The following is a 16,181-nucleotide window of genomic DNA, read 5'->3' as shown; positions in this document are numbered from 1 at the left end:
AAACTGAGGCTTCACCCTATTTACACCTTTTTTATATATGCCTGCTTACTGAGTGATATCCGGATCAATTTATTCCACTAGGGATATCGCACTACTGAAGAGTGGTAGTGGGAGTGCCATTTCTTGTGTAAATGGAGCGCTGTTTGATCGCTAACATTTGAGATCATTCTCATCCATTAAATTGCCAGTTCTTCCCTTTTTGAGGAGCACTTTTTTGAAGTACAAGTTCAGCAGCAATAAGCACATGCTTTTCCATGGTCTTGTTTGGATCAAATGGACTTGCAGTTGATTGTACCATCACCATCATAAATTGTACCATCACTTTTCTTGATTTGCATGCTTCATATAATTTTAAAGGAACGGCACACTTTTTGATTAAACTAGTGGTGTACCACAAGGCTCTTTACAAGACCCTGTTCTATTGACTCTGGTGTCATCAGACATACGGTTACCCACCAGACCTTTTCATTCTATCACTGACTGTGTGCAATAGGGGGGTCTAACATGGAATATGATTTGGCATTGTTTGATCAGTTAAAGCAGTGGAAACTGTGGTTCAATGATTCTAAATGTAAAATTTACATAAATATTTTTAGGAATACAATATTGGGGTGGAGTACTGGTCAGAACTAAAGATTTGGGGGTTCAGATTGCCAGCAAACGGCATGTTCAGGAACTGGGAAAAGCAAATTTACTTCTAGGATGTATCATGAGGTCTTACCAGGTGTCCAGTTCTGAAGACCTCTTACAAAATAAGGATAGAACTGATATGGATAGAATTAGTCCAGAGACTCAACAGAAATTACAGGTCTGGGGTATAAAACCATGTACATGAGACTTCAAGAACTGTATATGTACCTTCTTGAAGAAAGAAGGGACGGGAGCCCGGGTTCACACTTGAAGCCCATTTGTGCGGACACGGCAGCCTGTTAATTTGAGTGGGCTGCCATGCTTGCATTTTCTGTGAAAAAAGGTGCAGGCACCCTTTTTTAAAAACTTTACCTCAGGGAAATTGCATGGTCTTTTTGGCCACTGGCAGGTGTGCTCACAATCAGCTTTTTATTCATGTAAACCTTTATCCTAAAAGGTAAAAACTGATTTTATAAAGTGTGAGATGGAGTTTGGCTTCAATTTGTTAGTGTACCTAAATCTGCTATTCTTGGAAGAGTGGTATATGTATTGACAACTGTCTGCCATGCAAATTTAAACACCATGCTCCAGGCAAAATTTAAACAGGTACAGGTGAAGATGGTTTGACCAATTGGCATCCATTATGAAAATGCTACATTTAAGGTCGTCAAGTAGGAATATATTCTGTATGATGTAGGATTTGGGTATGGCCATTAAATGACCTACTCTTAGGGTAGGGGAGTGATGTGCATGGCCCTGTGTGTACTGTTTAGATGTTCTATGAATGAGAAGTATAGGGAAATATCTAACTTTGCTGGGGTGACAGCATAATTATGGCCTTTTAGAACACCAGATGTGGTGGTGGTTTCAGGATTTATATAGTAGCAACAGTTTGCGTAGTGCTATACAAAATGAAGGTAGACATTAGTTACAATCCGATTTGGTACAAGAGGAAACAGAGGGCCCTGCTCATTAGAGCTTACAAATCTAGTTGCAGGGAGATGTCTTCATGGGAGTTTACAAGGCATGTGTGAGGCTGGTTGATATTTCAACCCACCCCAAAATTGCTGTATTTGTATGATTATGTTGCAACAGGATGTAGATCTGTGATTATTGGGCCTTGTGTTTACATGAATGACATTTTTCTTTCAGTTTTGCTTTTCACTATTTTGCAGTTGCTGTTCTGATTCTGACATTTATTTATTTATTTTTTTTTATACATTGTAGTCAATGGAAAACAGATTTTACTGCGGGATGGAGGCAGCAGACAGGGCTACCCAATGAGGAAATTGACCCGCTTCCTGTTTTCTGGCCTGGGTCAAAATAATGTAGCCCACCCCAGGAGTCTTCAGTGGCAATTTTTTTTTTTTTTTTTTTTAATCTGGAAGGGCTTTCTCAGCTAAGCGTGGCCTGCTGCCTGCAAGCCTTGCCTTGTGAAAATGTTCTGGCAGCCCATGTATACTGTACTGTGTGCACAAGATTTACTAGTGTGTGATCACAGTAAGGGCAGATACATTGCAGGAAGTAAATGCTACATAAATCACCTGCCCATAAACCTCGTATACAAGATGTGAAAATCTGATTGAAAAATGCCACTTTTGGAGCGATCATCCAATAATCTGTTTCCTTTTTATTTGGGGGGAAAAAAAGGAAGCAGTATACTGTCGGAGAAATAAATAAAATCACAAGTAGTAGTAATCTCAAGAACACATGAAAGTAAAGGGAAATGGAGAACTATAGTAGGGTATCAAAATTCTGATCTACAATGAAAAAAAATCAAATGTCTAACCCTTTTAGGGTAATTGGTAGCTTATATTCATTCATTTTTATAGAAATACCATATACAAAGTGGAATATTTTAAGCATTGTCTTAAATTGTAGGTTTTAAACCAATTCTACCAGAATTTCCAAGCTCTATCAAAGATGTATTGATTGTTTTGAGGTGTTTGGAAGAAAAAATGTATCTACTATAAAAGAAACCATTGAGTCTAGTGTGTGGCAATAGTATGTCTGGATGCTAAGAGAATGTGTCGCCAATATACGTTGTTGGGTTGGATATGAGTCCATATTTGTTTAAAATAGCTAGAGGGTTTGGCTGTTTTTTAGTACTCCAGTAATTTTGGATATAATTTTAGAAGATTCTGTGCCAATGGCTGCGGATGTTGGTACACGGCTTTAAAGAGCTGATCATGACAGGTCATGCAAAATTATCTGAAGGGACAAGCATGAAAATTTTTCTTGTATGTTAGAACAAACGTTTCTTCATTTAACCACTTGCCCTTCAGGGGATTTACCCCCCTTCCAGAGACAGCCATTTTTTTTGCGATCTGGCACTGCATTACTTTGACAATTGTGCGGTCATACAACATTTTACATAAATGAAATGTGTTGTGTTTTTTTGTTTCCACAAATGGCTTTTTGGTGGTATTTGATCACCTTATTTTTTGTGCAATAAACAAAAGACCAATTTTAAAGAAAAACAAACAGTAACAGTAATGGTTGCGATTAGCGATTTTATAGCGGGACTGCGGAGGGAATTCTGACACCGGGGGGGGAGACTAACTGCCACTAACATCCCCAGTGACACTTAATACAGTGATCAGTGCTAATAAAAAGGGTTAACATCTGGGGTGATCAAAGGGTTAACTGTGTGCTGTTTTACTAAGTGTGTTGTGTGTGTGTTTCAGGCTGGCCATACACTATATACAATTTTCTGTCCAATTTCTGCCCAATTTCCTTCAGCTTTACCTTCAACTATGTAGTGCAAAAGCCTGCCTAATTGGATACAATTGAAAGTGTTAGGGTTGACCTCATATTATATGGTTTTTGGTAAATCTAAACCAAAAATCTCAAAATTGTAGAATGTATGGCCTGCCTTACTTTGGGAAATGTATTGCTGTGTATTTCTCTGCTGTGTGGCGTGCCCCCTACCTGGAAATGCAAAATCGGGTGTATATATACATGATTTTGTGCTGCCCTGCAGCAGTAGTTCTGCTATAGGGCAGTAGGGAAGCCATTGATGCAGTATAGTAAAGAGAAAAAAGTGCAGTCTTGGTCACTTTTTTTTTTTTTTGTTTATATATAAACGAAAATACATTACATGACTTCTGAAGTTGCACTGTATGCAAAAAAGGACGATCATCCGTTCGATATCCTCATTGTGTACTAGGCTTTACTCAAGATGGCTGCAACTAGAAATGCTGGGGATGTGTTTTTCAAAAGTAATTTGTCCACAAAATAAGACCTGGATGGATGAGTTTGCCTTGAATAAGGCCTCATGCACATTTGGGCATTTAAACCGCTAACGCTACCTAGGTGGGTTTTTTTACATGCTTGACAATGTATTTCAATTAACTTTCAAGGTTAAGCTTCATGAAAATTTAGAGCACTTGTTTATATTATAATTCAGCATTTCCTCAATGACTGCTAATTTCTTTGTTTTTTTTGCAGGATGTAGTTAGGTGTGATTTACTATTTGCAATGCTGATTTAATGGTTTCGCAAGGAAGAAATGGCAGCAATCCAGTTTTTTTTTTTTTTTTTTTCCTTCATATAAATCCTTCCAAGGATGGCACAGTGGTGCCAAGTTTTCCTTAAGCACAAATATAGACCTCAGATTGCGGCTTTCTATTGATGCATCTGTTTGAGGGGAGATGGTAGAAGAGCTTATGGAGAGTCATAGTTGTAGGTGGAAATATCATCTTGGCTAAATCTCTCCTTGTGTAGCCATAAATAAGTGGTATATTTTGACGGTAGTCCTTGTTTAGAGGTTCTACTATAAAATATATTTCATGAAGGGCTCATTTACACCAGAAGCAGTTGAATGCATTTTAAATGAGTACAAATATATATGCAAGAAAGATGTATTTCAATGAGCCTTAGTTTACGCCATTGCACTGCTTTCATGTGCATACATACAGCATGTTGTATTTTCTTGCAAAAAACTTACCTGGAATACTATACAAAATAAAATGATTCCATTGACAAATGTTCTTGTAGAATAATACACTATTTAAGAATATGTGGTGGTTTATTCATGTTTCTGTTAAACATTCTAAGAAAACGTGTTTAACTTGTAGTGGTCAGTTAAAAACAGGATTAACTGACAAAAACACTCGTAAATGCAACAAACACTTCCACTTGCATATGAATGCACATTAGTGCTTCAATGGAGTAGGTCTGAGGAAAAATGAAATAAGATGGTCATACAAGTTACTCTAAATCTAAAAGGAGTGTACAGTATTATCAAAGTGACAAAATGCAAAACTTTTTTTTTTTTGTTTTTAGTTCTAGACAGAGGGTTTGGAAAACCTGTCAGGTTTATTGCGATAGTGTCCCCATTAGGGAGATGCATCCTCTCGTTGTCTGGTTTACTATTATCAAAACTAAAATAAAATCTCAAATTTTGGGTTGTCCGTAGCACAGCATTAGGGAATCTTCCAATAGAAACACTAACTCTGGTGACTGTGGGACGCTTTGGAGGGATTTCTTCATTTCTGTTTTGGCTATGGGACAGGAAGTGAGAGGAAATCTCCCCTATGGTACAGAGATGGTGAAAACCCAGACTAAGGTTATAATCCTTTTACTCTTACAAAATAAAAAGTTGCCTTTTGGTCTTCTATTTTAAGCCGCATAATGTAGCACTACCAATGGAGGAGGTGCTAGATGTATTGCGTCCTCCTGCCCTGAACCAGTGACCACCCTGTATCTGGACCCAAGTGGCCATGGACACAACTGTGACTGTTTCATTTGGATTACTTAATGAAAGGAAAGTTGGTTAGGCGACAGTTATGGTGCCAATATGACTTTACAGGTCACTGTCCATTTTTGCCTTACACACCAGGTTAAATTAAAGGTATCAACCGTGTATTCCAACTGCTAAAGTTGAATCTATCACTGGCCAGTGGAATACTACACAGTCCAGCCAGCATTGTGGCCCTTATTTGGGGCATGTATTCCCCAGTGGGAGTGTTTATAATCCCAGAGTAGTTATGAGCTCCAGTCCTCTTTGTTGTCAACATCAGCTGTATTACAGAATTTCACCACTGAAAATGGTCTTTTGGTTTTTATGGGACCTCCTGAAGACGTATGAAAGGTCCCACCCCCCAAAAACATGCTGAAAGGCTGGGCGGAGCCTAACCATGGCAGCTGAGGAGAGCACGATGTAGGAGCTCTCGGACGAGCTCCTCCACCCGACTTCCCCAAACCCCTACCTGTAATGTGGAAGCTCAGTGAAAAAACTTACTGCAGCACGGTGGTCCCCCTTGGATAGACGGAGGAGCTCTGTGGGAGAACTGATCCGAGAGACTGGGTTCGGCTGCGGTGCTCGACGGTGAAGTAGTGTCTGGCTGCTGGGAGACTAGGAGGAGCGGTGTGGCCACGTGGTCAGCCACTAAGCATCGCTGGGAAACCAGGAAGCCGGCCGGTGTCTGGTGCGGAGAGAGAGGAGCTGCCCTGCTCACGGGCTCACTAATTGGAGCCCTGTTGCTGGTCCAATCCTCGGACCTCTGTTTGCCGGCTGACTGTCTGGTGCCCTGCTTGCTAGCTCACTGCTCGGAGCTCTGCATGCCAAACCCAGTGCTCGGAGCCCTGATAGTCGGTCCCTACCCGGAGCTCTGTTTGCCGGCTCATTAGCCGAGGCCCTGACTGCTGGTCAACTATCTGGAGCCATACTTATTGGTCCACTGTCTGGGGCCCTGCTGGCTGGCCCACTGCTCGGAGCCCTGCTTGTGAAGGAGGAGAGGCACTGGGGATTGGAGAGAGAAAGGCGGAGGATACCCTAGGGAGTCCCCTAAATGAACACACTGCCCAGCTGAAAGACAGATGAAGAGAGCTGCTAGCCGGGTCACGAGAGGAAGAAAGACACGAGGAGGGTGAGTGACTCTGGCCGAAACTTGATAAATATTGTACTCTGTTGTGAGCTGTTAGGAGAAGCAGTGTATGAGAGAAAAGAGGGGACCCCCTTGATTGGGGAATGTAAAGGAGTGGAAAGGAGAAGAGGAAAAACGAAAAAAGTTTGAAAACCAAGTGAGTGGATAAGGTGTGACGTGTATATTAAGCTATCTCTCCTCAACCCCTGAACCTATAAAGAAGAATAAGAGCCATAGAAGAATGAAAAATAAAAATGCAAAGGGAAGTGGGCTTAAAGGGGACTCAGACCGGTACTATCAAAAAATATACCTCCCAGGGAAATATAACCCCAGAAAGGTCTCGGGATAAAAGTGGAAAAGGTGAAGCAGACCTAAGCCTGGAAAGTAGCCCTAGACTATCGCTAGGCCTTGACATTAGTAGCCAACAAATATCAGCTAATATAGAGATGAAGACAGAGCTACAAATACCAAACAAAAAAGAAATGGCAGAAATGTTCAAAGAACTGGAGAAAACAATAAAACAAGAAATTGTAAATATTCGAAATGATCTGGCACACCTTTTGGTGAGAGTGGAAGAAATGGAGGAAAAAGTTAAAAATCAGTCCCAAATTATCTCTGAATTGGAAAAAGAAATAATCAATATAGGGAAAGCCCAAGAAAAACTGCTCTATAAGGCTGAGACACAAGAAAATAGGAACAGGAGGAGAAATATTGGGATACGAGGGGTCCCAGAGAATTCAAAAGGAGAAAATTTGCAAGCGGTGGTCTGTAAAATATTAAACTCCATAATGGACAGTACTGATATGGAAAAGACTAAAATAGACGGAATTTTTAGGCAAGGAAAGGCCAAGAGATATACTTGTTAAATTTTGTGAGTTCCTAGATAAAGATAAAATTTGGAAGAGGATTAAGGGAAAATCAGTAATTATGTACGAAGGAAAGGACATACAGATATATGCGGATTTGTCACCAGAGACTCTATGGAGAAGGAGAACCCTTAGACCTCTATTGGAAAGATTGAAAGAACAGAATGTGCAATATAGATGGGGGACCCCTGAGTGCCTAATAGGATGGAGAAATGGAATTACAGCATATCTCAGGTTCCCAGAAGATTTGAAAATTTTTTGCGATAGACTTAAACTACAAAGAATGGAGATTCCTGGTTGGGAAGAAGAACATTGGGAAATTAGAACAAAAAGAAAAGAGGACTGGCAATTTGTTGGAGGGAAGAGGCAGGGGGGGGGGGGGGGGGGGGAGGAGAGGGAGAGAAATAGTTTTTTTTTTTTTTTTTTCTCTCTCTCTCTCCCTCCTGTCTTTCTCTGCCTTATCCCTACCGTCCTCAAACCACTGTTATTGAGATATTTTGGTAGGACTTAGGGGTTAAAGGGGAGGTTGGGGAAGGGGAAAAGTTGTCCATGGGTGGAGTTTTTGCCCTATAGATTAAATCAAAAGTGGATTGTATTTTCACAAATGATTGGTAGGCAAATAGTAGGCCTAAAAAGAGGGGGGAGGGAGGGGGGAGGGTAGGGGGGTGGGAGGATAATTCTCTGCAGGATAAAAGAATATATAAAAGCGAGGAAGAGAGAAAATATACAGATGGAGGAAAAAAGGGGAGACCCAAGTAAGATGGAAGAGATGCAGTTTATAACATAATGTAAATGGGCTGAACTGTCCTGGGAAGAGATTTAGATTATTTAAAGAACTACATCACAGGGCAGCTTCAGTGATATTTTTGCAGGAGACACATTTTGAGATAGAATCAAATGTTAAGTTAAAATCTAGATACCATCCAACATGGTATTATGCAGATTCACCGGTTAAAAGAGCAAAAGGTGTAGCAATTGGGCTGGCAAAGAATATCAGGTTTGAGTTGGAAGATAGGAAAACAGACCCAGAGGGAAGATTTTTATTTTTAAAGGGCAAGTTACAGGAGACCGAATGTACATTGGCTAATATCTATTGTCTTAATATAAGACCGGAGGAGTATCTGAAAAAAGTATTGAGGAAGCTGATGGACTTTAAAAAGGGACGCCTGATTCTTGCAGGAGATTTGAATTTTTGTATGGACCCACAAAAAGATGCTACGTCCCACACACAGGGAGGGATGTAGGGCCCTGAAATTATTGAAAAAAGAATTACATGTCAACTGATAGATGCCTGGAGAATCACACATATGCAAGATAGGGACTACACCTTTTTTTTCAAACATGCATAAGAGGTACTCAAGATTAGATCATATACTTATAGAACATCAATTAATTGAATATCTGACTCAAGTAAAAATAGACGATATTCTTATCGGACCATGCCCCAGTTATTATGAAAATGGAATGGGGTAGGAGAACAATAGGAGGGCTCGGATGGAAATTGAATGAGACACTCTTATTAGAAAAGGATATTGCTCAGAAAATAGGTGAGGAGATCGAATGTTTCTTCAAGGAGAACGAGACAGGTGAGGTATCAAGGGCCACAGAGTGGGAATCTCATAAAGCATACATAAGAGGAGTATTGATAGCGATTGGGGCAAAAGAGAAAAAATGAGTGGGCTACTAGAAGAAATAAGTAAATTAGAGCAAATACATAAGAACAGAATAACAAAAGAAATAGAGCTGAGGATAAAAAAAAAGAGTTGAAGATGTAATGGAAGAGGAGAAGAGTATATAACAGGGTCCTAAGTGAGAGATATAGATGGGGGGGAAAGACCTGGAAAATATCTGAGAGCCCTGAGGAAAAAGAAAAATAGGAATTATATAGAAAAAATAAAAAATGCTAAGGGTGACTTGGTCCACTCAAACAGAGAAATCATCAAAGTATTCAAGGAATATTATAGGAAATTATACAATATTAGCCCCCCGGAAGGATTAAAAAAGTTAGAAAGTGAAAAGTATCAAAAAAGAAATATCTGGAGATGGCTGGGTTATTAAAATTAAAGGAAGAACAATTGAACTCCCTAGATGCAGAAATCACACAGGAAGAAATAAAAATAGCTTTAAAAAATACAGATCAGGGGAAAAGTCCAGGACCAGATGGTTATACGGTGAGATATTATAAAAAATATAGTGAAATATTAGTACCAAAACTTAAAAACTATATGAATGCTTTAGGTGGAGAGTTGGAAATAAGAAGAGAATCGCTACAAGCTCATGTGGTGCTTATTCAAAAAGAAGGAAAAGATGCTTCTCAGTGTTCGCGCTATAGACCTATTTCATTATTGAATATTGATACAAAGTTATACGCAAAGGTCCTAGCAAATAGATTGAAGGAATTAATGCCTGAATGGATACATGAGGATCAGGTTGGCTTTGTCCCAGGGAGGGAGGGCAAAGACAATGGGCTGAGATCCTTGATGCTTGTCCAGAAAAGTAAAAAGGGAAAAGAACCGGTAGTGCTACTCTCGATCGATGCAGAGAAAGCATTTGATAGGGTAGACTGGAGATTCATGATGGATACTTTAGAAGCTCTGGGAATTGGGCCTAGAATGAGAGAGTGGATAGGGAAGTTGTATAGATACCCCTCTGCGGTTATTGTGGTAAATGGGGAGAGGTCGACACCCATTGAGATGTCAAATGGAACAAGACAGGGATGCCCATTGTCCCCATTTCTGTATGTCATATCACTAGAACCATTGCTGTCAACAATAACACTAAATAGAGATGTAAAGGGAATCCAGATAGATGACACGGAACATAAAGTTGCTGCTTTTGCGGACGACTTGTTGTTCTATGTGGGAAACCCCAGGATAACACTTCCAAACTTAATAAAGCTATTAAAGGAGTATGGAGAATTGTCAAATTTAAAGATCAACCCAACAAAAACGGAGATTTTAAATGGAAAGACAGAGATATAACCTACTTAGGAGTAAAACTTACAGCATCATATAAACATTTATACAAACTAAACTATATCTCATTGATAAACGAGATTAGAGAGGAATTAAAAATATTGGAAGGAGGAAGCCCGACATGGATAGGGCGTATAAATCTGGTAAAAATGGTAATAGTACCAAAGGTCCTATATAGATATCAAATGATACCAATCAAACTTCCAGAAACCTTTTTCAAAGTAATTAAGAAATTGATATTAAGATGCATATGGCGGAATAAAAAACCAAGAGTATCATATGAGTTGTTGAGTAGGAAGAAAGAGAGAGGTGGACTAGGGCTCCCAGACCTTAAAAGATATTATAAAGCAGTAATACTGGCAAGAACTATACATTGGGTGTACAATTATAAGAAAAGTTGGGTGAGAATTGAAAATAAACTCAGCGGGACAAATTTGGGTAGGGTGATATGGCTGCCAACATAGTATAGGGGTTTAAATGATAATGTAAATACATACTTTGAATGTTTTAAGGATTTGGGATAATGTACACAAAAATATGAAATGGGCTTTTAACTCAACATTGATGCCACTGAGTAACAGTTTTTTTTTTCCCCCAGGTAGAGAAGAAATAGGGGGCAGGTGGCTTAAAAAAGATGAGGTTCAATTAAGAGATTTTGGTGGAGGGTAAATTAGGGTCATTTAAGGAATTAGAAAAAAAAAAGGGTGAGATTTTTACTAAATTAGACGAGTGGCGGTATCATCAACTGAGATGTTTTGTAGGAAGTCTCCCAATACCCTTAAGGACAAGAAATAATTGGAACTTGCTTGAAAAGGTATTGGGGACACGAGGTGAGGGGAAGCACGGGATTGCTAAAATGTATAGGATACTCACTGAACTGGACACAAACACAAAGCCAACATATATAGTAAAATGGGAAACTGACATGGGTGTTTTGATAGATGAGGAAAAACAGAGTAGAATATATAGATTAATTCACGAAAATGTTTCTATGAGAGAAGTAGAAATGAACTATAAGTGTTTGACAAGATGGCACATCACACCAAATGTAGAAAATAGGATGTGTGGAGAGAATTCACCGTTGTGTTGGAGGGGATGTGGAGAAATGGGTACGGTATACCATATATGGTGGAGTTGCCCAAAAATCCAGGTTTTTGGAAGTCAATTACCCATTTGATAGGAAAAATAACTGAAATAGATATAGGGTTGGACCCAGAAGTATGTATCTTGCATAATACAGATATAACAGTGAATAAATATAAAAAATCAGGGTTATGGTACTATCTAAACGCTGCAAAGGGCCTTATACCCAAGTTCTGGCGGAAAGTGGAGGCGCCGAGAGAGGACTGGATAGAAAGAGTGGAGCAGATAAGAAAGATGGAAAAACTCTTCCATATTCAGAAAGGTCCCACCCCTCACTCCCAGGTCCTCTCTCAAATAGGTACAATAATTCAGTCTCCTAGATGGAAAACCGTCTCAGCAGGAGCTCCTGCCTGGACTCCAGCACCTCACGATGAGGCTCCCAGGAGTCCTTGTTTGCCTGTCAGCCAAGCGGCAGTAATAGCAGCCCCTAGCCCTTGTACTTGTGCTATTGGTTGCTCCAGTGTCTCTTGACCCCTGTCCCACAGCTTCCTGCAGCACGGTACCTGCCATAAAAAGGGACCCTTTCCACATACAATCCCTGGTCTAATACACATGGTCCTTGCAGGTCCCAACCAAACTGTTCCCAGTATAGGCAACAAAGACTTAAACGTTTGGCTGAGCAGCAGCCATTGGGAACTCTTTCTGGCCCTGTCAGTTGATCAAAGTCCACCTTGCTCTGCTGCTGGAGGCAAACTCTGTAGCAGCTGCCAATGGCTCAAATGGACTCCTCTCTCCATGCTGGCTATGGCAGAGAAAGTCTTGTAGCAGCAGATATCGCTGCTGGGCTGACTTTAAAGTGGCTCAGCTGGCACTACAGTAATATCAATATTCAGATTATATCTAAAGCAAGCCCTTTCACTACATAGTTATTGATCTGTAGAAGTTTGCACAGTCATATTGTATGATGTGGTTTTACTGTTTGATACCGCAGCATGATGCCACCACTGTCAGACAATATAAATAGCCCTTTTTCTTGCCATCCCTGTGCCTATTGAAAAGATATTGCTCCTGTGGCAGGACGTGAGGGGAAATCTATTCATTGGGGACAGCAATAAAACCCAACAGAGGTTCTAACGCTTTCCCACTTTAACTGAAATATTCAAGTTGTGGCTGGAGTTGGCCTTTAATACACCAGAAATGTGTGCTACTTTAGGTATTGGTGTCTAGGAATTGATGTACTGATGTCTGAAAATATTTGTATTTTCCTAACATTAAACAGTTATCTGGATGCATCTGTATCTTAAAACTTAATGCATTTCTTATTTGTCAGGGTTCCTCCTGGAGTATATTCCACCCAACCCCCTCCCATCAGTATGGCAGAGATCCTTCTGAGCATGTGCCGACTAGCATCCCACCTTCTCCCCGGCCTTTTCTCAGGTCAGTAGGGATCCAACCTCAAACACACAGCATAGGAAGGAAAAGGAGAACAGGAACCCGATCGCAGAGGACTGCTGCTTTTGAGGTATGAGGCAGGCCTGGCTTTTCAGCAGGTTTTCTCCCTGTACCCCAGCTCTGGATCTTAAATTAACAAAAATGCTTTTAATGCCCTCTTCCCAACTCACTTTATTAAAAAAAAACAACTTTTTGAGCTGAACAGGAGTGAGTAAATATACATTCTTTACACCTGCAGCACCTTGGTAACAGTGATGTTGTCCTTCAAACTCTTGCAAGAAGATGCTTTTGCATTGTACTGCAAGTTCTCATGAAAAATGGGGTGCTCAACATTCCCTGGGATCTTGTTTGAAGGATCTTGTCACCCTCTGCAGTACAGGAACTCCATGTTTTGATGTGGAAGGGCTGTGAAAAGGCAGAAGTCGCTTGGTAGTGCAGGGTCTGCTTTTAATACAGGTCAGGCGTAACATGGGTAAGGGGCCTCCCTGAGGATGAAGAATGCAAGTACTAAAACAATCTAATAAATACTAACAAAATTGGTACGTATGCTATGGGTAAGTGATGGGTTCACCAGAACCTTTAAATATTAAGATGCCTGCTGTTGTTTGTTTTTTTTTTTTCACCGGACTGTTTGCTTTGGACTTTCATGTGTAATCACTTTGTGTTAAAAATTATTCGTATCCTGCTGTATTGCCTTTTGTGAATTGAGCAAACTTGCGTACTGCAAGTTATACTTGGGGATCATCTATTAAATTAGATACTAAGAATTGATTTAACCATTTGCCCTCCAGAAGATTTACCCCCTTTTCTAACCAGGCTATTTTTTGGTATTTGATACTACGCTATTTCAACTTGTAATTGTGCAGTCATGCAACGCTGAAAACCCAAACAATGATTTTAATTTTTTCCACACAAAGCTTTCTTTTAGTGGTGTTTTGATCACTACTGGGTTTTTCATTTTGTGATATTGTTGAATAAAAATGTTCTACTTTTTCAGTTATAAAAAAAAATCTAATAACCCCAGTCATAAATTTAGGCTGAAATATATTCTGCTACATGTCTAGTTTAAAGAGAAAAAAAATCCCAATATGTGTATATTGGTTTGTGTGACAGTTGTAGCATCTACAAACTATGGTGTATGTATACTGGAATATAAGCAGCTTTTACTTTGACATATTACTTGAGGTGATAAAATGCCAGGGCAGAAAAGACACCCCAAAGAATGTGCTGAGGCAAGTTGAGTAGATGAAAGGTGGGTTTTGTTTTCCTCAAAGTTGTCAAATATATTGCTCACGTATACCGTGGAATAACACCCCAAAACATTCTGCTACTTCTCCCAAGTATGGGGATGCTACATGTGAGACTTTTTGGCAGCCTAGCCACATACAGGCCCCCAAAATCACATGACCACTTGCAGGCTTTCAAAGTGCTTATTTCCTCATATCACGTCCTTCACCTATCACCATTTGGGAGCCCCTAAAATGCCACGAACAAACTGCTCCCCCCCAATTACTCCTTTATGAGTATTTTTTTAATATCACGACTCTTTAACCGTTTCAATACCGTGCAATTTTACACCTTCCTGCCCAGGCCATTTTTCAGGTTTCAGCGCTCACACTTTGAATGACAATTGCGTGGTCATACAACACTGTACCCAAACTAAAATTTTATCATTTTCTTCACACAACTAGAGCTTACAAAAAGTACTTTTTTTTTTTTTTTCCTCCTTTGACCACTTTTATCACAGGGAATGTAAACATCCCCTATGATAGCAATAGGCAATAACAGGTACTATTTGCCCCAAAAGTGGTCCGCAAAACGCGGTGTGATGTGCAGAATCAGATTGCATAGGTGTGGATACCTATGTGATCCTATTCTTGTTCGGACCCAAAAAAGGGTCCTGCACGTGTGCAGTGCAAATAGAGCCATACAAAATGTATGGCTCCGATTGCTCCGCACACAAGTAGCATGTAATTTGCACAGGAATGTGGTGCAGTTCCTGTGTGAATCGCGTGCAATACACTGCACATATGTGAACCCAGGCTTAGAGTTTAGAGGTAAACAGAAGCAGGGAGATGGGTCTTAAGTTCAGTTTGGGGTCCAGCAAGTGCTTAAGTATGAGAGTGATGCGTGCATGCTTTAGAGGGGTGGGGAAGGCACCATTAGAGAGGGGGAGATTGAAGATGATTGGGAGCATAGGATAGAAGAGGGTGACCATAGTAGCTGAGGGGACAGGATCCAGGGGGCAAGTGGTAAGACGGGCTTCTGAGAACTTGGTGACTTTTTCAGTAGCAGCAAGGTCAAAAGAGGAAAGTGAGGGAGGTTTCGTATAAGGTATGCTAAGTGGGATTGATGTCTGTGCAGTGGAAATGCCCCTACGAATTGCATCAATCTTGTTTTAAAATGATTTGCAATCTTGTAAGCAGTGAGTGAGGTACTGGGTGGAGGTGGAAAAAGAAGAAACCATGAGGACTGCATGACAAGGTATTAGTGACAAAGTAGGCTTGTTTGGCAGCATGAAGGGAGGAATTGTATGTTAAAGCAGATTTATATAGGGTGAATGCTTGGTGAGAATGTTTGCTCCAGCGCACAGCTATGTCTCAAGATTTCAGGTGTCAGTCTGCCACGGTTGTAATGGTCAGGACCTGATACTTCTTGTAGTTAAGAGGAGCAAGTAAGTCTAGTGTAGATGAAAGTGAACTGTTGTAGACAGCAGTGGCCAGGACAGTGGAGAGATTCTGTCAGATACTGTCAGTTGCAGAGTGGGGGGGAAAAGGGTTTAATTTGTCAAAGTTTCTGCAGGTAAGTTTGCTGCTTGAAGGGATAGGTGTTTGAAGATGAGGACACTGAAGGTGATGAGATTGTGATCAGAGAGGAAAGTGTTTGATGGGAATACAGTAGACCTTATTTTCTCCTATCTTATTCTTTCACTCTGAGGTTGTACAGAGTGCAGTGTCCGTTGTGTGAAGGCAAAAGTTGAGGTTGGGTTGAAGAGTTGGGATGTAGCTGGGTTGTTCACATTAATGGGGATGTTAAAATCTCCAAGAATGATAGTGGGTATTTCAGAGGAGAGAAGGTAGGGTACCAGGCAAAGAAGTCATCAAGAAAGTGAGACACCGGTCCAGGAGGCTGGTAGATCACTGCAATCCTCAGAGAAATGGGAGAAAACAGCCGAAATGCAGTGAGTCTCAAAAGAGAAGGAAGTAGAGGAAGGGTTATGGAGGACTTGGAAAGGAGGTGGAGTTGGTTTGCTTCTATCCCCACTGAGCACCTTTCGACCACCGTGTCTGGGTGAGCGAGTCCAGA

The 16,181-nt window shown here is 40.5% G+C and overlaps 1 protein-coding gene across 3 annotated transcripts in view; it reads left to right on the top strand.

The window, feature by feature from the left end:
* Positions 1–16,181, top strand: part of LOC149462208 (very-long-chain enoyl-CoA reductase-like) — a 116,913-nt gene that overhangs the window by 10,277 nt on the left and 90,455 nt on the right. The window contains exon 2 of one of the 3 annotated variants that reach the window (XM_089677298.1): positions 12,754–12,945. The exons of the other annotated variants lie outside the window; for them this stretch is intronic. Within the exon in view, the coding sequence (XP_089533424.1) occupies positions 12,754–12,945 (192 nt within the window). The remainder of the gene's footprint in view (positions 1–12,753; positions 12,946–16,181) is intronic. 3 annotated transcript variants of the gene reach the window in all.

This window comes from Staurois parvus, unplaced genomic scaffold (assembly GCF_062004578.1).
Source record: "Staurois parvus isolate SC_StPar_1 unplaced genomic scaffold, SC_StPar_1.0 ptg000183l, whole genome shotgun sequence".
Lineage (NCBI taxonomy): Eukaryota > Metazoa > Chordata > Amphibia > Anura > Ranidae > Staurois > Staurois parvus.
The sequence above is the reverse complement of the archived record's forward strand: the minus strand, read 5'-3'. Positions and strand labels throughout refer to the sequence as shown.